Genomic DNA, 22,650 nt, shown 5'->3' with positions numbered 1-22,650 from the left:
CCAGAGTCATAAGACTAGGTGCATTGAAACCGCCTCGCCCCATAGAGACGGAGCCCAACGTTTCTGTCTGATAGCTCATTCAAGGACCCCGTAGCAACACCCGGAAAATGAGGATTTCAGCACCAATTAAGGTCGCTGCTCGGGCTCCAATTGACCTATCCAGCTGAAACTTGGGATTCGGGTTCACCTCAGCTAGGCCTACACATAATTTCAGAACTGGAACCGCAGCTAGAACGTAACTACGTGTTTTATGTTTTTATTATGCTTTAAACAGAAGGCGCTGTGAATTATGGCCCTGCTCTGAAATATGTGATAGTTGGCTTGTAATCGAGTTGAAAAAGTGGGTCTGGTGTCAGTTTGAATCAGTTTGGTGTCAGAATGATATCTAATTGACTGATGGACGGTGACTTTCTGGCTGACTTTTGTCCATTTGCAATATGTTTAAACAGTGATAGACCATCACCAAAATTACATTCTGAAATCAACACCAACAAGCGATGGAGAGGAACCAGAATCACTTCCCGGCCATCCCGAGTTTATCGGGCCAGTCAATTTCGCATTCCTGCAGTTTTTCTGAGCATGTCAAATTCTTGATGGTAAATGCCCATTGAAACATATTGCAAATGGACAGCCGTGCGCCTGGTGATTGGAACGGGTTACCAGGATAACATTTTTATAATTGTTTTAAATGCCTTTGGGGGGTGCAAGGGGTCCACGGTTGGGTAGGGAGCACCCCCATCCGTGCCCATCCAATAGGGCCCCTAGTCATTTTGGACATTTTTCAAAAAATCATTAAAAAACTAGTCCCACTTCTCCCTCATCATACATGACAAATAGACCATCTAGGTTGATTCATGGTTTAACACAGGGCTATATATCATTTGGGCAGTATAAATGCCATTTGGACATGGTTCACTGACTTTTGGGTTTGGAAACAGACTTCCTATGATCGTGCATGGCAAATGGACAAAACATCCTGATTTGGCACATTCAATACTTTCATATTGCATTTGGACATTTCTTATGGCATTTGGCAAAAAAAATAAGAACAAAAGTGACTTTTGACTTCCTATGAAATCATATTGCAAATGGACAAAACATATGCCTTATGGACAAGTAAAAAACCCCCCAAAATATTATGACAATAAAATATGACAAAAGTATGTTCATACAGTTCTTATACATGTGTAATTGACAAAGAAATCGAAAGAATTTTGAAAAACGGTCCAGAAAGCACTTTTTTAAGGGGGTGATACGTTTTTGAAAATGTTTTCATATTTTCAAAAATTTACTCTTGGGTCTTCATTTGTGTTACATTTGCAATAAGAAACTTTACGGTGGAGCGCGCTCGCCATCTATTGGATTTTTGCTGTGTGACACTTGGCATTTGCCATATGACATTTGCAATATGTTTTGAATTAAATGGCATCCAAATGAGTGGTATTGTACATCGGGTATATATTTCGTATGGTGCCAATAAGATCCCATTCATTTTTGTCCAGTTCAGGGGGGTCTTCCCTTACATTTGTAGGGGATTTCAAGTCCATGGGGGGTAGAAATGGGGGAAGGTATCGTGGGGAATATGATGCAGGAAGTATTACTATGATGGGGGATTTGTTAATAAATGTGGGGCAAACACAGGAGAAGTTTATAAGCTAAAAATAAAACCCTGGACAGGGGGGTCTGACCTGGAAACCCTGAGTAATGATAGTTAGATTCTAAGTCAGTCAAGTGAACCATCCCTTCACTTCATTTGGTTATAACATCTTTTGTCTGACAGACGTTTATGTGACAACCAGGATGTATTGGATGATGTCAACAAAAATGGCACCACACATAGCTGAATTTAGCTTAGCATTAGATCATCATAATCAGTACACCCTTCCAAAAAGTATTTTACACACATATGTGTCCATTACAATCTATCCAAGAATCAGAATGATTGATTGTCACCGGTACTTGAAAATGTGAATAAAACAGTAAATACATTATGCTACATACATATATACGGTGTGCTACAGTAGAAACGACAACACGATATACAGAAACTATAATGATAACGTAATAAGGCACTTACTTTGATAGGAAAACACACATGTCCAAAGTTATTATTAATAAGGAAAACTACAATGAAGGCTATGCGGGCGCCAGCTGGAAAATGTGGCAGGGGGAAAGAGTTTGTGCAGGTTCTGTTCTGACTGGAGATGCGTAAATGTTTCCATACTTGATTTGGGGAAACACTGGGGAAGTGCTTGGGCTCTTGTCCAAGAGAGAAGTTTGTCCAGCTCAGTAAAGCCACAAACATAAATTGTCCGCAACAGTGAAATGGGCTACTTCTATGTGAATTAATGAGGAGGCGGAACACACATAAATTCAAACTGATGTTAAAAAATACAACTTTTTAGAAAATTATTTGAAATTGACAAGTTGAAATGCAGCCTATCGATAATTAGCAGGCAGGGTGCTTTGGTTTGGGGACAGCGCAGGTTAACTTTCCTGTTGCATAACAATCACATTTTGGAACAGTGAGTGCATTCAGACATCACACTCGTAAAAAAAACTCACGCTGGGGCGATCATTAGAGACATTTGGAACTCACACGTGAAAAAGTTGATATATGATATGAAACTGAGCCAGCTGCTTGAACAGAGTTCTGAGTGGTGATAACCAAATTCAAATTGAGAACAGACCCTCTGGATGGATGCTCTAAGAATGGACGGGAACACATCTACAGTGCCTTCAGAAAGTATTCACACCCATTGACTTTATCCACATTTTGTTGTGTTACAAATTGGGATAAAAATTTATTTAATTGTCGTTTTTTTTGTCAATGATAAAGGTAGATAAGAATGCATCCTTTTGACTTAAATCTGCTTCAAAATCTATGGCAAGACCTGAAAATGGTTGCCTAGCAATGATCAACAACCAATTTGACAGAGCTTGAAGAATTTTGAAAAGAATAATGAAAAATATAACACTAATATATCTTGATTAGATAAGTATTCAACCACCTGAGTCAATACATGTTAGAATCACATTTGGCAGCGATTACAGCTGTGAGTCTTTCTGGCTAAGTCTCTGAGCTTTCCACAGCAGGATTGTGCAACATTTGCCCATTATTCTTTTAAAAATTCTTCAAGCTCTGTCAAATTGGTTGTTGATCATTGCTAGGCAACCATTTTCCGGTCTCGCTTTAGATTTTGAAGCAGATTTAAGTCGAAAGTATGCATTCTTTCTACCTTTTAATTTAATCCTTACATTTTTAGAGCTTGGATTTGGATTGGCCTACTCTCTTCGCTACTTTGTATGAATCGATAAAGAAGTTTTCATCTGAATTTTATCATGTTTATCATGTCTTCTAACAGACACATCTCAATGAACTTGGGTATACTACATCGGTCAATCGATGAGAAGATCAATTTATATTGCTGTGAGAAAATTATTTCGGTAGATGGCCAATAATAATTTAAGTGAATCTAATTAATTTCATGACAGGGGTTTGCTTTGATTTGAATGATTTCTTAATAACCCACAAATCCATGAATTCATGTGAGGCCAGAGACGTTTATGAGAAGAGCGCCAGAATTTGTTCCAGCCTCCGTGGTCTGAAAATGACAGTCCACTACGGACTGGCACTTATGACATAAACACGGGTACTAAACCAAAGATATTGATCTGTTTTAAGCAATCGATTTAAACACATCTCTAATCAGAGGTATAAATGTGTAATGCCACAAAATGTTATGTGGTGAAAGTGCAAGCTTGTGCATTGTAGTAACATGTTTTGTCCACCATAGAGAAATAAGGGTAATATGACATACAGTAATTAAATATGTCAAAGTCATTCAATATTTGAATATATGATGATAGTACATGTAGCACACTCACACATTTTTACAATAATTACATCTATTTATTTCTACTTCAGTTTAAAAATGCTCGTAAGCACAATTTACCAGGTGCTCTAGACTAGAGGGTCCATAGTGTCTGTGCAGTATATGCTGAACATTTGACATCCCTACTTCTGGTATTGAAACTCTGTAGTCAGCTCCTCAAGATCGTCATCAGTCTATGCTCTGACACATACTGTAAACAGCCCTCTGTCCATCTGTCTGTCTGATCAGTTTTTTTAGCCCATGGTCTAAAAATGTGCTCCCTCACCCAAAACCCACTCAAAATGTCCATCTTTTAGCCTCTCTATTATTTCCTTATTTATGTACCTCACATTTTTATTCAGAATCACTATTTAATGAAGAGTGTCATTATCAACCTTAATTATTAATTTTCGTTTCTGCATTTGCTTCCGAGGGAGGCTGGCTGGCTGGAGTAGTAGTCATGTGGGAGGGGATTGAGAGAGTAGTGGTGGGGGCTCTGCCATAAGCCCGAAACCCATCCCCATCCCATCTCCTTCAGCATCAGCCACAGTCCAGGCTCCAGTCCTAGCACATACCACAGCTCCAGAGATGCTGAGTGCCCTTGTGATAAGGTGTGAGGCCTGTCTGTCACTGACTGACAAGCCTACTCTTGCCATGCCATTGCCTGGCGCTCGATAAGAGAAAATGTAAGCGTGATTTGGGGAAATGTAATTTATCTTGGTTCTCTAGTCGTGCCAGTAACCCAAATTTTGCATCATCATTATGATGTGGCCAGTGACACTTTGCTTCTTGAAAGTCCAATATCTTCAGAGCTCGTGCTGCTAGGTGACCTAAACTGGGACATCCTTAACACCCCGGCCATCCTACAATCTAAGCTTGATGCCCTCAATCTCACACAAATGATCAATGAACCTACCAGGTACAACCCCAAAGCTGTAAACACGGGCACCCTCATAGATATCATCCTAACCAACTTGCCCTCCAAATACACCTCTGCTGTTTTCAATCAAGATCTCAGCGATCACTGCCTACGTAATGGGTCTGCGGACAAACGACCACCCCTCATCACTGTCAAACGCTCCCTAAAACACTTAAGCGAGCAGGCCTTATTAATCGACCTGGCCGGGGTATCCTGGAATGACATTGACCTCATCCCGTCAGTAGAGGATGCCTGGTTATTCTTCAAAAGTGCCTTCCTCACCATCTTAAATAAGCATGCCCCATTCAAAAACATTTGAACCAGGAACAGATATAGCCCTTGGTTCTCTCCAGACCTGACTGCCCTTGACCAGCACAAAATCATCCTGTGGCGTTCTGCATGAGCATCGAATAGCCCCCGTGATATGCAATATTTCAGGGAAGTTAGGAACCAATATACACAGGCAGTAAGGAAAGCTAAGGCTGGCTTTTTCAAGCAGAAATGTGCATCCTGTAGCACAAACTCAAACAAGTTCTGGGACACTGTAAAGTCCATGGAGAATAAGACAATCTGGACCCTCTCTTTCTAAAATGATCTTCCAAAATTGTTGCAACCCCTATTACTAGCCTGTTCAACCTCTCTTTCGTATCGTCTGAGATCCCCAAAGATTGGAAAGCTGCTGTGGTCATCCCCGTCTTCAAAGGGGGAGACAATCTAGACCCAAACTGCTACAGACCTATATCTATCCTATCCTGCCTTTCTAAGGTCTTCGAAAGCAAAGTTAACAAACAGACCACCGAACATTTCGAATCCCACCGTACCTTCTCCGCTATGCAATCTGGTTTCAGAGCTGGTCATGGGTGCACCTCAGCCACGCTCAAGGTCGATATCATAACCGCCATCGATAAGAGACAATACTGTGTAGCCGTATTCATCGACCTGGCCAAGGCTTTCGACTCTGTCAATCACCACATTCTTATTGGCAGACTCGACAGCCTTGGTTTCTCAAGTGATTGCCTCGCCTGGTTCAACAACTACTTCTCAGACAGAGTTCAGTGTGTCAAATCGGAGGGCCTGTTGTCCGGACCTCTGGCAGTCTCTATGGGGGTGCCACAGGGTTCAATTCTTGGGCCGACTTTCTTCTCTGTATACATCAATGATGTCACTCTTGCTGCTGGTGATTCTCTGATCCACCTCTATGCAGACGACACCATTCTGTATACTTCTGGCCCTTCTGTGGACACTGTGTTAACTAATCTCCAGACGAGCTTCAATGCCATACAACTCTCCTTCCGTGGCCTCCAACTGCTCTTAAATGCTAGTAAATCTGCACCTGCTCGCCCGTCCAGCATCACTACTCTGGACGGTTCTGACTTAGAATATGTGGACAACTACAAATACCTACGTGTCTGGTTAGACTGTTAACTCTCCTTCCAGACTCACATTAAGCATCTCCAATCCAAAATTAAATCTAGAATCGGCTTCCTATTTCACAACAAAGCATCCTTCACTCATGCTGCCAAACATACCCTCGTAAAACTGACCATCCTACCGATCCTCGACTTCGGCGATGTCATTTACAAAATAGCCTCCAACACTCTACTCAACAAATTGGATGCAGTCTATCACAGTGCCATCGGTTTTGTCACCAAAGCCCCATATACTACCCACCACTGCGACCTGTACGCTCTCGTTGGCTGGCCCTCGCTTCATACTCATCTCCAAACCCACTGGCTCCAGGTTATCTACAAGTCTTTGCTAGGTAAAGCCCCGCCATAACTCAGCTCACAGGTCACCATAGCAGCACCCACCCGTAGCACGCGCTCCAGCCGGTATATCTCACTGGTCACCCCCAATGCCAATTCCTCCTTTGGCTGCCTTTCCTTACAGTTCTCTGCTGCCAATGACTGGAACGACCTGCAAAAATCACTGAAGCTGGAGACACATATCTCCCTCACTAGCTTTAAGCACCAGCTGTCAGAGCAGCTCACAGATCACTGCACCTGTACATAGCCCACCTGTAAATAGCCCATCCAACTACCTCATCCCCATACTGTATTTATTTATTTATCTTGCTCCTTTGCACCCCAGTATCTATTAGCACATTCATCTTCTGCACGTCTATCACTCAAGTGTTTAATTGGTATATTGTAATTACTTCGCCACCATGGCCTATTTATTGCCTTACCTCCCTTATCTTACCTCATTTGCACACACTGTATGTAGTCTTTTTCTACTGTATTATTGACTGTATGTTTGTTTATTCCATGTGTAACTCTGTGTTGTTGTATGTGTCGAACTGCTTTGCTTTATCTTGCCAAGTCGCAGATGTAAATGAGAACTTGTTCTCAACAAGCCTACCTGGTTAAATAAAGGTGAAATAAAAAATTAAAAAATTAAAAAATCTTGGAAAACTTGACTGCTGACATACAAAACATTTTGGGACTGTATCAACAGTGGACTAATGAAAAAAATAGTTTTTGTGTGGATTTTCCCTTTAATGTCCCTTTGGCATAGTTGGTTAATAATGTAATGGTTAATTTACCTACAGTATTTTACATGTTTTTTGTGCTTTAAAATCTGAATTGTTTAACCGTTGTATATTCTGCTGAATTTATAAAGTATGTACAGTTTATTCGGAAAGTATTCAGACCCCTTGACTTTTTCCACATTTTGTTACGTTATAGCCTTATTCTAAAATGGATTAAATCATTTTTTCCCTCATCAATCTACAAATGATACCCCATAATGACATAGAGAAAACAGGTTTTCAAACGTATTAAAAATAAAAAACAGAAATACTTTATTTACATAAGTATTCAGACCCTTCGCTAGGAGACTCGAAATTCAGCTCAGGTGCATCATGTTTCCATTGATCATCCTTGAGATGTTTTTACAACTTGATTGGAGTCTACCTGTCATAAATGTAATTAATTGGACATGATTTGGAAAGGCACACACCTGTCTATATAAGGTCCCTCAGTTGACAGAGCAAAAACCAAGCCATGAGGTCGAAGGAACTGTCCGTAGAGCTCTGAGACAGGATTGTGTTGAGGCACAGATCTGGGGAAGGGTACCAAAACATTTCTGCAGAATTGAAGGTCCCCAAGAACACAGTGGCCTCCATCATTCTTAAATGGAAGAAGTTTGGAACCACCAAGACTCTTCCTAGAGCAGGCCGCACAGCCAACCTAGCAATCGGGCAAAAAGGGCATTGGTTAGGGAGGTGACCAAGTACCTGATGGTCACTCTGACAGGGCGCCATAGGTCCTTTGTGGAGGTGGGAGAACCTTCCAGAAGGACAACCATCTCTGCAGCACTCCACCAATCAGGCCTTTATGGTAGAGTGGCCAGACGGAAGCCACTCCCCCAGTAAAATCCACATGACAGCCCAACTCTCAGACCATAAGAAACAAGATTCTCTGGTCTGATGAAACCAAGATTGAATTCCTTGGCCTGAATGCCAAGTGTCACCTCTGGAGGAAACCTGGCACCATCCCTACGGTGAAGCATGGTGGTGGCAGCATCATGCTGTGGTGATCTTTTTCAGAGGCAGGGACTGGGAGACTAATCAGGATTGAGGGAAAGATTAACAAAGAAAAGTACAGAGAGATCCTTGATGAAAACCTGCTCCAGAGCGCTCAGGACCTCATACTGGGGCAAACGTTCACCTTCCAACATGACAACGACCCTAAGCACACAGCCAAGACAACGCAAGAGTGGCTTCGGAACAAGTCTCTGAATGTCCTTGAGTGGCCCATCCAGAGCCCGGGCTTGAACCCAATCTAACATCTCTGGAGAGACCTGAAAATAGATGTGCAGCACTGCTCCCCATCCTGACAGAGCATGAGTGGATCTGCAGAGAAGAATGGGAGAAACTCCCCATATACAGTGGTGCCAAGCTTGTAGCGTCACAACCAAGATGATGCAAGGCTGTAATCACTGCCAAAGGTGCTTCAACAAAGTACTGAGTAAAGGTTCTGAATACTTACGTAAATATGATATTTCATTTTTTTTATATAAACCCTGTTTTTGCTTTGTCATTAAGTGGTATTGTGTGTAGATTGATGAGGGGGGAAAACAATTTAATCAATTTTGGAATAAGGCTGTAACAACAAAATGTGGAAAAAGTCAAGGTGTCTGAATACTTGCCCATTTTAAACATTTTTTGGAGGATTTTTATTTTTGTATTGCTTGTAACTGTTTCGGGTAATGCAAGTTCTTATGCTGTTAGGGGAATAACCTATGTGTAAATGTAATCTGTTGCTGTATTTTTTTGTGTTATCTGTGATCGTTTTGTTTGTCTTGTGTAGTTTCTTAGTCATTGTACCTAAGCTGTATGTGTAAACATGTATACGCAGGGCCCAGCTGTAAAAGAGACCTGGGTCTCAGTCTGTGTTCCTTTTTGAAATAAAGGTATAATAATACATTCCGAATGCACTGTATCACAAACCATCAAAGTGTCTGGTGTATGGAGGCGTTCAGATTAAGGGATTCAATCGATACCGAGACAAAGGCTTTCCGTATTGGTGATGTTACGCAAGATCTGTGAGTTGAAGAGTGTGCTTGAGATGTGTAAGAAAAAGCCCTCAGATTGAAGTGAAAATCTGTAAGTCTTTGTCAGAGTGTGTGTGGGCTGTTTGCTCGAGAGGGGACGTGTTCCTGTGTTATTTAGAAAGACAATCCTCTCCAAAGATGAGTGGGTTAACAGGAACCATTAATTGGTTTAGCAGGATTCATATGCACTCAAGTTCCGGCTTAGCTTCAAGGCTGAAAATGCTTGTATTCACATGTATTCAGCAGCCACTGCTTATTTTTTCCCTGCAAATGATCTCACTGTGAAGATAGGCTGTTTAACATTGCTTTTAAGCCTTAGGTTTTGATTTGGGGTTCTAAGATGAAGCATAGCTGCGTTTGTACTCATGTCATCACTTTTAATGTTGGATTCAAAAAACCCAGCTGTCATATATTATTCAATAAGTTTTCCTCTTTTCTCAGAAGCACTACACCATACTACCTCTAGTTGCAGCTTGCTTCTAGCAGCCATTCAATTCACAGGCTACTGTATATTATTCAGTACTGTATATTTTTCCTCCATATAGTTTACTCAAGGTGACATTTGTGGGACACACTGATAAAGTAATTCTTCCCGCAGCTTATACCAACTCTATAGGACTAAACAGAAATTCCCCATTATTTTAGTTTTTTTTTGTTGTTGAGGGAGACAATTGCTGCCCTTGTGATCTACAGTGCGGAGTAGCAGAGTATTCCCAGACAGAAAGAAGTGCCTTTAACACCGGCTCCTTGGCAGCCTCACAGGAGCCTAGTGAGTATATTGTCGCTCGCTCTTAACCAAATGTATTTCCAGTCTGTCTGTGATACCCTAACAATAGGAGCAGGCCCACGATTCCCAACATATTTGTCAAATCACCGCACCTGTGAAGATCACTCTGCTCAAGATAAATTTGAGGTTGGAGTGTTCGGCTACTGAATAAATATTTTTATTACGTTGTTGTCTCTATTTGGCCAAGCGGATGAGCATTCTCCTCACATGAAGTGCAGTGGTGAAAGCCATGATAAATTGCACTCTTTGTTGACACCTTCATTGGGTTATTTATGGCTCATTAATTGAACTGAAAAGGAGAGTTGTAGGCGCAGCGGGGGGAGTCACTGCGCTAGGCCTTCATGGCACTGCCTCGCAGCAGCCCACAGGGCTGGGAGGAGATAGGAGACGAGAGGAGGCGTCCTATTCTCACATCTGTCTGTCTGTTTCCTGTTTGCTGGGGAGAAAAGTGAGAGAACACACTCGTCAGGGGCGGGCAGAGAAACGAGGAAGACAACCATGAGACGACGGCCCCCACCCATCCCATCCCAGCCCCTCTCTCACATAAGCTCCCTCCTTCAAAACCTGAAAGGGTTTTTATTTTAATCTCCTCCTGTGTATTCTTTTAGTCCAAGGAGATGTGCTTTAATCATCTTGAGGTTTGTATTGTAAAGGACTGAATGCACTGTTCATTCAGTCCTTTACGGAATCGAGAAGAACATAGCTGCAAGATCTGTTTGCAATTACATGAATGCTTTCTTTAATATTAATTCAGTAGGCCTATTCATTCCATGATATGAAATTGCATTATGAGCTTGTGTACACAAATGTAGGATTTGCTACAAGCAATATTATGTTGCTCTGACTGAATAGTCTATAAAATAAAATATCCCCTCTCTTTTGATCTACAATCTCCTTTCAAAGCTTTGGATTTCCCAAGGAGGAAAGGGCCACTTCAGACATGAGCTCAGGAACACACTTGATTAACAAGTGGATTAACGATGCTCGTTTCATGGAAGGGTGTACCCCAAAGAACTTCAAAGGCCAACTGGAGTGAGTGCCCACGAGGTACAGTAATGAGGCCTTCCTTCCTGAGAGCACTGACAGACTTTATTCCTTCACTTCAACCTGATCATTTTTTTTTCATTTCTGGTGCTTTATCTATTTTTCTCTATCTCTATTTGTCTCTTTCTCTCATCATCTCCCCCTCTATTTCTGTTGATTGGTCTTAGAATTCCTTTTTCCACCAAGGGTTTGTTACAGCAGGTCAATGTTATCATGCTGCGGGAATACACTTGCCCCTGCACATTGACTGTACCGGTACCCCCTGTATATATGTGTAACCTTTATTTAACTAGGCAAGTCAGTTAAGAACAAATTCTTATTTACAATGACGGCCTACCCCGACCAAACCCAGACTACACTGGGCGCCGCCCTATGGGACTCCCAATCACGGCCAGATGTGATGCAGCCTGGATTCAAACCAGGTACTGCAGTGACACCTCTTGCACTAAGATGCAGTGTCTTAAACCACTGCTCGACTCGGGAGCCTCACTACTGTTATTTTACTGCTGCTCTTTAAGTTTTATATATATATTTATATATATTTTTTATTAAAATGTTTTACTTAGCAATTTTTTTACTTAACTCTTATTTTTCAACTGTTTTGTTGGTTAAGGGCTTGTAAGTTAGCATTTCACTGTAAGGTCTACACCTGTTGCATTCGGCGCATGTGACAAATAACATTTGATTTGATTTGTATGTCCTGTTTTGTATGTCAACTATCTCTGCATAATTGCAGATTTCTAGTGTAATTCCAGACATATCCCATCCTGACTGGGTCCACAGGAGCAGAGCAGGATCATGTTTGTTTGTATAGTTTGCCAGGCTCTAAGTCTCTTCATGTGTCTATGTCCTTGAACTGTAAGTGCTTAGGCTCATCCAGCCAGGGTCCCCTACTACCCTACTGCTGACATGTCACTCCCGTTACAGCTGCCAGTCAGCTCTCAGTGATGCCGGCCCACGTCCTCCAACACTTTATGTCTCTCAACACCAAGTCCTCAGTGTCTCTGTGAGAGAGGGACATGTCTGGACCTGTCTGTCACACACGACTCACCCCCAGCTGGACTGCGGTGGGGGCCATTCTCTTTCTAAGCACCAGGGTGTCTTCTGGAGACAGGCAGATTGCGTCAGTCTGGACAGCTACTGTACTGTTCCACAGTGGAACAACATTCCTATCTTCTCCCTCCATGCTTTTGTATTATTTTGAGCTGGCAAGCACACAAGTGATAGTAATCTACACTTCAATTAGATCGCACTACTCATCAGATGCTATCTTGTGTGCTGGAGCTAGAGAGTGTGAGTGAGTGAGTGTGCTTTGAGGCAGGCAAAGTGTCATTGTGAAGTAGCACGTTGGTATTACTGTGAAGGTTACCCGTTGAGCGTGTGTCTGAGTTTTAGTAAAGGCTTATACTGTAGGTAAAGAACCTGCAAAACAAATGATGCTGTGCTTTGTAAGTGCTGTACTTTTTTTCACTGCACCCTGCAACCAGCGAAGGGCTGGCTCTACTCCCCAAACAGATCCACTATTAAAACGTAGTCTATTGTCTATGGTGTGTATTTGTCATTCAACCAGTCATAAATTACAGTACACCAGGGACCACTGAAATAGAGATAGTTACAAAAGCAATGTAAAATAATATTTTGCTTGAATTGTCACTGTTAGTGATATTGTATGTTATTAATGTGTTTCTCCTTTTTCTGTTTTTGTTTGGTGATGATGTGTGCTGTGCCTCGCTGTTTCATCAACCTGATGTACAAAAGGTAAGTGTCATAATGCCTGTCTCATAATCCAGAACACTCATTGAGTTATTTAAAAATAGATGGAACCACTCACTTTCTAAACGTACACTCATATCATTGACCAAATATGTACTTCTGTGTAGGTGGACTCACGAACAAGCAAGGTAAGTGAACTACATATTATAACTGTATGTCAGTCAGCATCAACAGATGATTGTATTTGTGTCTAACAAAATAACATATTTGTGTCTAACAAAATGACCATATTTATGTTCAAGAAAATTAGTTTAAAGGCCTCACATTCCTGCATTTGGTATTTATTTCCTTCCGATGTGTTAGCTAGGCAGTCTCTTCCTCTGCAACCGTTGCAAGGCAGTCACACAGAGCAGAGCTACAGTTCCAGTGTTCTTCCACTGAGTGGCAGGTATTCTGGTCTTTTCCCGCTAACACAGGAAAATCAAGATGGATGGGTAGACTCCATCGGTTTTTATCATCCCTTAATGTGCAGTTATACAGTGACAGAGAACTTTCATAGAAGAGGACAGGCCAATGTTTGAAAATTTTGCAGGTGGGAGATAGCACTCTCCAGGCACAGCCATTAAGTTCCATCAGGGAGGCAGTCTCAGGTAGGCAGTAGACACAATACCCTGGCCTCCCCTGCTGCCAAATCTGGGAACATCTGTCTATATCTCTCTCTCTCTCTCTCTCTCTCTCTCTCTCTCTCTCTCAAATGCAAGTGTCAGGTCTCAAGTAGTTGCTCTTCTCCCTCCTTTTGTGCATGGACATAAATATATTGTGCTATCTTCACGTTTGTTCAATGATATTCTCCTGTAGTGATACTGAATGGTAGCCATGGTCTGACTTTCAAGGGAAACAGGATATTTAAAAAAAAATATGTCAGAAAGGTTTCTTACAACTCAACACTGAGCACAATCCGACCCTCTCCACAATGTGAAAATGTAAACAGATATTCCTGTATATTTTTATCAAAGAGAATGTGACTTGTACACTATTACACAGTCCATATGGGGGGGGGGAGGAATGTGTTCTCTGTCTTTGTTAGTATGTCACCCGCTGATAAAAGTGCCTTGATGTTGGAATAACTAACAAAATGTGGAAAATCTGAATATATTTAGCGGCACTTTTCAAACCAGGTTGTATGCAATGAAGGTCTCAGCAGCACATTGCTGTCTAAAAGACTGCTTATTGACAGACCTTCAGCGTCATGGGTTTCGCGTGTTCTTTGAATCTGTGGTACTCCAGCAAATGTGATCCTCTCTGATGCTTCTATTTGAACTTATTTTGATGTCCCTGAGCATTAAGAGAAGTGACAGCTTACAAATAAATCCATAATTATCACATCTGAAAGCCGCCATCCCAAACTTTATTTGCATATGGAACACTTTGAGGGATGGGGCTGATACACCCTAAGGGTCTGGCAGACTCTGGCAAAGTGGCTGCTGTCATCTCTCTTCTCAGAAACCCACTGAAAAATAGAGGCAGAGACCATGTAGCGAGACAATAATGTTCTGTTAAGGTCCAATGCCAATATCAAATCATTTCTGGGTAATGATTAAGTACCTTGATGTGATTGTTTTCAATTAAAATGTTCAAAAAGAAACAAAAATAGCTTCTAAGCAAAGAGAAATTTCTCAAGTGAGAATTTTGCTAGGACTGTCTGGGAGTGGTCTGTGGGAGATTTATGTAGGTTTAACATATGCAGTTTATACCACCGCAAGCTGCCATATGCTACTAAATTATCCTTATAACTTCTTCCGTGTCCAATTTTTTTATCATCTGGTGCAATAGGTGCAATAGAAGTATACATCTGGTACAGTAGAAGCAATTATTGGTACCATGATTGTCTTCGAAAAGTGTATTTATTTACACAAGGATTGAACCCATTTTTCCCCCTTTGCTACTGTATAATAGGGAATCCTTTTTTCTGCGAACAATGCCTGCAGTACACTGGTCGGCTTGAACTCCATCCCACCAAACCAAAACAGGCAGAAACGTGTTTTCAAACAGCTCTTACACTAAAAGGGCATTATCATAGTTTTCACAGTATTACAGTATTTCAACCTTATAGTGTGGAAATATATAAAAAATGGAGAGAAATCACATGTTTGACAACAGTGGGCCTTTAAAAAAGTCTAAGTAGGCAGGACTGACTAAGGTATAGTGGAGTGTAAAAAAACGGAGGACAAAATTGTTCCCATTGTATTTCCCCAGTGTATTTCCCAACAGAGCAAGGCCTGCCAAGGCCCCGCAGGCTTCATTTCACCCCTTCAAAACCTAACATATTTTTTTGAGTGTTCTGAAGATAGGAACACAATGACTGCCTGTAGAATTTCATCTTAATTCTACCTGGGAACACAAAAGACAAATCATGGCCATCACAAAAGCCTTGTTCCTGTCGCACAGTGTGTGATAGGACAGGCTCAGGCAGCATAAATGCCTGGCCCTTCAGAGAGCAGAGAGAGAAAGATAGACAGAGAGGAGAATGGTCCCAGGCCAGACCTAAGATTGCCTCTCTCCTGTGTGGGGTGAGCCTATAGGACTACCCACCTGTCAGTAGAGGACAGGTTTAGGACACACAGCAGACAGGTATTATATAGGAAAATCTATATGTATCAATCATGTTTTTGATGAGAACATCACCCAGACTTTGGCTATGTGTATTGTATTTGTAATGCATGTCCCAATCGTTAGTTTGATATAGGCTAATAGTTTCACGCTGAAGCAACAGCCTAGAAAAAGGCTACAGGAGATAATATATTGCTTCTGAATTACTCCTGAATATATTGGGTTTTCCTCTCTCCTCTACTGCCCCACATCCTCAGTGAGTCACTGCCACATGGCACTGTGGAAAGGGGTCATGTTTATCCAGCAACGTCTGGAAAGAAAAACCCATAGAACCGTTAACTGCTATCCCTTTCACCGTTGGGCAGTAGTAGCGGCATCAGAGATGTGTTTTTTCGGTGGCTTGTCTCCTCTGCTCCACCTTCTCAACAGATATCGATATTCCCCTCTGAGGTTCTGCCACGGTACCTCCCCCTAAAGTTGCAGCTAAAGCTCATCTAATTGGTCGCTGGGCTTTAATTAGCTCAGTGCGTTTGCATGTCTGCCATTAGGAATTCAAATGGGGTGGGGTGGTAACTGACATTATCCCTTCTCTCCTTCTCCTCTTGCCAGAATCCGTCCCTGTCTAATTCTTCATTTCCCCAGATCCTGTTTTTAAAATTTTATTTAGGCTGTCATTTATTTAACAAGGGATTATTTATTTAGTGCGTCAAATAATTCCTGAATGAATATTTATATATTTGTGGGAGCTTTAAATATTTACATGTCTCCACTTCTGGTTTTCAAGCCACTGTAATGAGTGTTGTTGCTGGAGGTTCAGGGGAATAACAAGACTGGTTTCAAAGTGAAAATTCCTTAGAATATATTCAAAATAAATGTCTTTGAATTTATTATCCGAGTTGATGCCCTAATGATAGTCTAATTGGAGGTATATTATTGGTTCTCTGGCTGCAGTGATGCTAATTTATTTGGCTGTTGATATTCATTTGAACGAAAATTAATGATTCATGTTAGGGGGTGCTGTGTGTAAACATGACCTTGTGTCAACTCCTGCACTGATGCTGTCTGAGATTCCTACTTGACCACATTCTCTTAATCCTTAGCCATTTTAACCTAATGCCCCCTTTTCTCTGCATCTTGTTTTACACATACTTTATTGTGTAATAGTGGATTATTAAAGAGGAGAATCATCTTGAACCAGTCATGCCCTCACAGTTTACAGTGCTGTGATTCCCACTGGTCTAGCTGGGCATGATGAGCCACACCACTGTTTCCATACACCCAGCCTTATTAACAGACGTTGCAGGCGATACGATACTGTAGCAGGAGAACTAAGCAGAGCGGGCAGGTAGCAGGCAGTTAGACAGGCAGCGTGGCTGGTTAGCTGTTGAACCAGGGAATGCCTCTTTCCACTAGAACTAGGTACCCCAGCCTAGATCCTAATGACTAACTACAATAAAGAGGGGAGGGGAGGAAGAGGCTGATTTGTTCTGCATGCTAAATATGGCCTGTAATCTTTATTCCTCAGAGTACCTTATTAAAAGTGAAAGGAAGATGAAATCCCACCACCCGGGCCATCCGTTCTGCTGTTTATTAGAGAGGCTTTTCTTGGCTAATATTAAGGTTATGGTAACCTTAGCGGTGATAGATGCATGTTGTGACTTCAGGTAATAATAGCAATGATTGATTCCCACCTGAACCCTGGAGGTGTAATCTAGCGAGATGGAAAAGATAAAGTGTCAGGGAGCTTTTGAAAGATACACACAGGTACAGGCAGATCAGATCCAGGAGTGCTGTTTTTCATCGGCTAGACAACCCCTTGTTGTCTGAATTTATGATGCTTCACCTCATCGCTAATTCAACATTAATTAACTAATGTTTTCTTTACTAAAATCCATCACTATTTGTCATTTTATTTGTGAACTTTCTTTGAAAATATAGATATTTTTTTGCTATTAATGTATAAATTGTATGGAAGCCCAAGGCAAATCTTTTTTTATAAATGACTCTTGGAATTATCTCGTCTGAACAACTTACTATCTCAATCAAACGACTTAGCATCTTATTTTAATGATTTTGTATCTTGTTTAAACGACTTAGTTATTAAAAAAAAATAAACAAAGTAGTTCAAACGAGATACAAAGGGCGCAATTTTCAGCATGTGTTAAGGCAGCGCTAGTGTCAAACACACGTTAGTTTGCAATTCGCCATGTAAAAACTGCCGCTCTGGCATTTTCCAGCCCTAATGCCAGGTTCGGCAATTTACCTGTCTAATATCAGCTCGCAGCACTGATATGGATATTTAAAACCAACCAAAAGCTGGTTTTAGTGGTAACAGAGTTGGTTATGCCATGAATTTTGACAGTGGAAACGCAGCCTGTCCAGCCATGACGCAAACTGCCCATATGCGCATGGCACAAGAGTAGCCTAATGTGCTTTTGGTGCCTGTATATTCTTTTTATTCCCATTTCATTTGATTTTATTAAAAAACAAGAATAACCTACTCCTCCTCTCAACAAAGGCTTTTATTTGTATGCCGAATGGAATCGCAAAGTAGTCAAGACTGTCGATAAAGGGTTTGGCTCCTGAAACCGCTTGGAAGTAAATCTTAATCACCAAGGCTTTAATAAAATATCAAGTTTGAGAGGAGCAAAACAGTGAGCTGACATTCCCTTTTTATCTATGCATTGTAGACAGGTCCACATTATTTTAGCAGGTCCCGTTTTGGACGTGCCTAAAACCCCCTCCATGATGTAGGCTACGTGCCCATGCCCATCATGAAACGAGAGATGAGAACCTTGGTGAATACCGGTGAACCTCGTATTTAGAAGTTATCTGTAACCTGGAAACATATTAGAATGATTCATCTTCCTGGTTTTATGGTGACAAAGTCCGTGGAGCGCTTGAATTTCTGGAGATTTGTGAATGTGATCTGATCTGTAAGATGATTCCAATTACGTTCATAAACCATAGGCCTATTTGGGAGCAGTATAAAGGTTAGTGGACATTCTCCCTTTCTCTTTATATTGGATCTTTGTCCAGCTACTGTGAAACCTTTGGATGTGCGTAAAACCCTCCATGAACTGCGTTGTTTTAATATTATATGCCCATGGGGAGGAATTATGGTGCCTGTTTAAAACAAGTTGTTGTTTTGTTTTGTTTAGAATTTGATTACAATTCTACATTTTATTTTCTGGCCTTATCAATAATAAATTGAATCTTTCTTATTGACAATGTTTGGTATGTCCATGCTCAGCCATAATGCAATTTACAGTAGGCCTAGCCCCTATATCCATGTGAATGCTATTGAAGCCATACAAATACTTAGAACAATGTGGAATGCAAATGGGTTCAAGTTAACCTATTTAGCAAAGATGGGATAGGTCGACATTTTGTTATTTCGTTTCTGTAAGCCATTTAACTAACTATAACGGACTAACATTGGAATTGGAGTTGGAGTACCGTAAATACAACACATATTTTGCCATGGAGCACATTCTGTTTGACCAGTGAGTGGCCAAGCCTAGACACACCCACAACTTGTTTAATTCTTCAAAACTCAGACCTTAGAGAAAATGGCAAAAATATTTCTGACACACCCCTGAACCTATAGCGCTACCGCCTGCGGTAAGATTTACCATTGCGTTAGATTGTTAAAATAGAGTCCTAAGTTGTTTAAACGAGATACTAAGTCGTGTGAATGACTTAATTGTTATTTTGTCTAATTGTGCCAAATCTGTTATGCAGCGCCAGTTGTGCTTGTCAGAACATTGCTGCAGCCATTCATTCACTGATTCCATCCATTGATATGATTATTAATTGACAGTTCTTTTATAGGGCTGCTTATGAATGCCAGAGCATGTACTGTAAGTGGGCCAACAAGATCTCACGCTTTTACCAATTTGACTTCAGACCGTTATTGTATGATCAAATTAATATTGGTAAGTATCATCTCCACCTAATTGACTTCTTTGTGATTGCCTTTGCATATTTACATAATACATTATGTGTCACTGCATGTGCAAAAAAAGCGTATGGATAACTACAGTGTAAACAATGAGAAAGTGATCAGCATATTTTAATTGTATGTGTGCATTCTGGGGCATTCTGTTAATGAAGCTCGGAGTGCTCAGAGACAATAGTCCCAGATGTGTTTTTTCCTGCCTCACACCTTTACTGTTGAGCTGCATAAGATGGCAGCACTATTATTCTATTAGTAGCTTATTAATGAAGCTAATTTGTGTAACTGTTATTAAACCCTTTGAAAGATTGTTTGTGTTCAGATGAAATTAAACGCATCCCAGAAGCCATCCATTGTGGCGGATAGATTACAAGAGAAATAAGGTTCTTTGAAAAATGGTATTTTATGGGCGGAAATGTTTCACCATACCTCAGGGGCAGTGATGACAGGGAAACACTGCAGTCCTCCTTCATGTTGAGATGTTTTTTTTAGTCAAAGTACCAGGGGAGAACACTAAGTGTGATTTATTCATCCCTTGACCAGTAAAAGGTGTCAGCCAGGTGAAAATGGATGCTGGGAGTATTGACAGGAGAAAAGGGCCATGCAGTTGTCCTGCTCTGTCACACCAGATTGAGCGAGGGGGGAATGTGTCCTCTGTCATACCTCACTGTGTGTGCTTTGTAGGAGGCAGTTCTGATAATACACACACCGTGACTAGTAATACCTTTTTGCATTTATTTTACTTGGTTGCTACAGTCTATGGTGTTCCCACTCTCTCTGTTGGAGAGTTCTGATTTATCTAATGGACAATTTACATGTTTCTATTCCTTATATAAGCCCTCCCTCTCTGCATTTCTATGTGATAATTTTCCTTTATTTGTGGCCGTTGCTTAACGGTATCCTGGAGCGCATTGGATACATCTCAGACGGGGATCTGATTTCCCACATGAACAGATCAAATCGCCTCTTTTGTTCACTGGTTCTATCTGGCAGTGTGGAGAGCCGGAAAATTTTCGCAGGGCTTTCCCTTATTGAGGAGAAGGAAGATGAAGAAATCAAAAGCACTGTAGCTTGAGAACAATTTTTCCACAACTCCAACTGCGAAAGGGTAGAGCATCTCCCTGGGATTTTATATTTAGCATTTGCTATGCTACTTATGAAATATTTCATAAATGTGAATATATTAGACAGGGAGAACAGTGTGGCAAGTCATTCCATATGCACTGCCATAGCAACAAGACGTTCCGCCTTATCTGTTTAGAGCCCATGATTCTTAAACTGTTGGTTGCCCACGTTTCCATTTTTAATCAGGGAGTGTTTGGTATACCCTGCAGCAGGGATCTAGATAAAAGGATTATCTCAGCCTCTACTAGTTAACCACATTTCTACCCTGCCAGCCAGCCCCCAAAATTAAAAAGTATGGATTTGTAATGCTTATTTCAATGTATTTTCATCATTTCTCATGACATTTGTTTAAATATTGTTTTTGTAATTTAGCGAACGCGCATATCGAGAGCAATTAGGGTTAAGGACACATCAACAGATTTTTCACCTAGTTGGCTCAGGGATTCAAACCAGTGACCTTTCTGTTACTGGCCTAAAGATCTTAAACGCTAGACTATCTGCCCCCCTAATGATGGATACAGTTACGGATATGAAACAGAATATTGAAGTCTCTCCCTGCATTAGTACAGTATTTGATATTGATCTTTCAATAATTATGATGTATCGAAAGTGTTATTTTACATGACTATCCATAACTTACAATATAGCTTTACTTCAGTGAACAATAATATTGCCCCTTGCCAGTGTATAATTCCTACATTATTGATTTAGTTTTGTATCAATCGATTTTAAGCTCTGAAACTTCAAACTGATATGATGCTAGTTATGTGCCTATTTTTGCTAATATGTATTACTACATTGAAGCATATTCTTTTGCAATTTGTTACAACATTTAGTTCCTACACATGCACACATTTGCGTTCAGCTTTCAAATGTTTTTCATTTGAGAATTATAGACTGTAAAATATGATACTATAATATGATATTATTCTTTCCACCAAAATGTCTCAATATTGAAAATGCTATCAGGTAGAAGCTTTTGTAAATTACAGTGATATCGTTCCTTTCCAAAATCTTTATCCCCCAAATTCTACATTCTAAAACACAAACTGCCAGGGATCTGCCAGGCTCCTGAAATTCAGAATAACATTAATTCCATGACTAAAATACTATAACTATAATAACAATTTTATCATTAGCAACACACACCCAAAAACCAGGACTAGAAAACAAATGGGGGAAAAAAAATCTTCTATACCGCTTCAGTACACTAATAGTTCATGAATCCGTTGAATACCCTGGTTAAAATTACAACCTTGTGAAGTGAAACTTTGACCAAAGCCTTGACTAAAGTGTTGGCTGGGAGAAGATAGAGTTGTGTCTTGTGGAGGCCATCCAGATGTCTTCATTAATGAGTGGTTCCAGAAGGCCCTGCTCTGCTCTGTTAGGCTGCGGGCAGTTCATTATGCTGGCCACATACAGGACCCCTGGTTGGATAGCACAGACTAGCAGAGTAGAACTTGCTCCTTTGTCACTGCTGTTACCATTAGCCAGAGATTTGCATATTTCTCTGGGAAGCATTAAAGGAATACAAAAAAGACTAATTCACTATTGAAAGTCTCCCTTTCAAGATTAAGAGAGTTCCATTAGAAATGTATGGCTGCTCATGTAGTTTTTATTTCATTTCTCTGTCACTGTCCCCCCTACTTTTGTGGAAGGCTTTGATTATCCTCCAGGTTGGAAAAATAACTGAAATAGAAAAAAAGAACAGCTGCCACTGGTGGTAATGCTGCTTGGTGTAAATGGAAATTGCCTTTCATGGCAGAATTCCTTTGTTCTTTGATTAACTTTCTCTAAAACTCTCATGGTGTATTTAGGCTTTAAGGAAACAATGAATCCTACAAACTCAGATGAAACTCAGGATACTTCAGTTGACTCCTCGTACCAGAAAATGGCAGTCATATTTAGTGGCTCTAGGGTACAGGTAATAATCTCATCAGACATTGAAAATGTTCCTCTAAATTATAAGTGATTGGAAAATACATCAAGACAACGTCTTCAATCATCGGTTGATTTTCTCAAGGAAAATGAAGAAAATGTAACCATCCTGTAGTGTTTTACA

At 40.7% G+C, this 22,650-nt stretch overlaps 1 protein-coding gene across 1 annotated transcript in view; it reads left to right on the top strand.

Moving 5' to 3' along the window:
- The window catches only part of roraa (RAR-related orphan receptor A, paralog a), a 306,522-nt gene that overhangs the window by 109,748 nt on the left and 174,124 nt on the right, over nt 1–22,650 (top strand). The window contains exon 2 of the mRNA XM_014124802.2: nt 13,063–13,083. Within this exon, the coding sequence (XP_013980277.1) occupies nt 13,063–13,083 (21 nt within the window). The remainder of the gene's footprint in view (nt 1–13,062; nt 13,084–22,650) is intronic.

Source organism: Salmo salar, chromosome ssa10 (assembly GCF_905237065.1).
Source record: "Salmo salar chromosome ssa10, Ssal_v3.1, whole genome shotgun sequence".
Lineage (NCBI taxonomy): Eukaryota > Metazoa > Chordata > Actinopteri > Salmoniformes > Salmonidae > Salmo > Salmo salar.
This window is presented reverse-complemented; position numbering and strand designations above follow the sequence as displayed.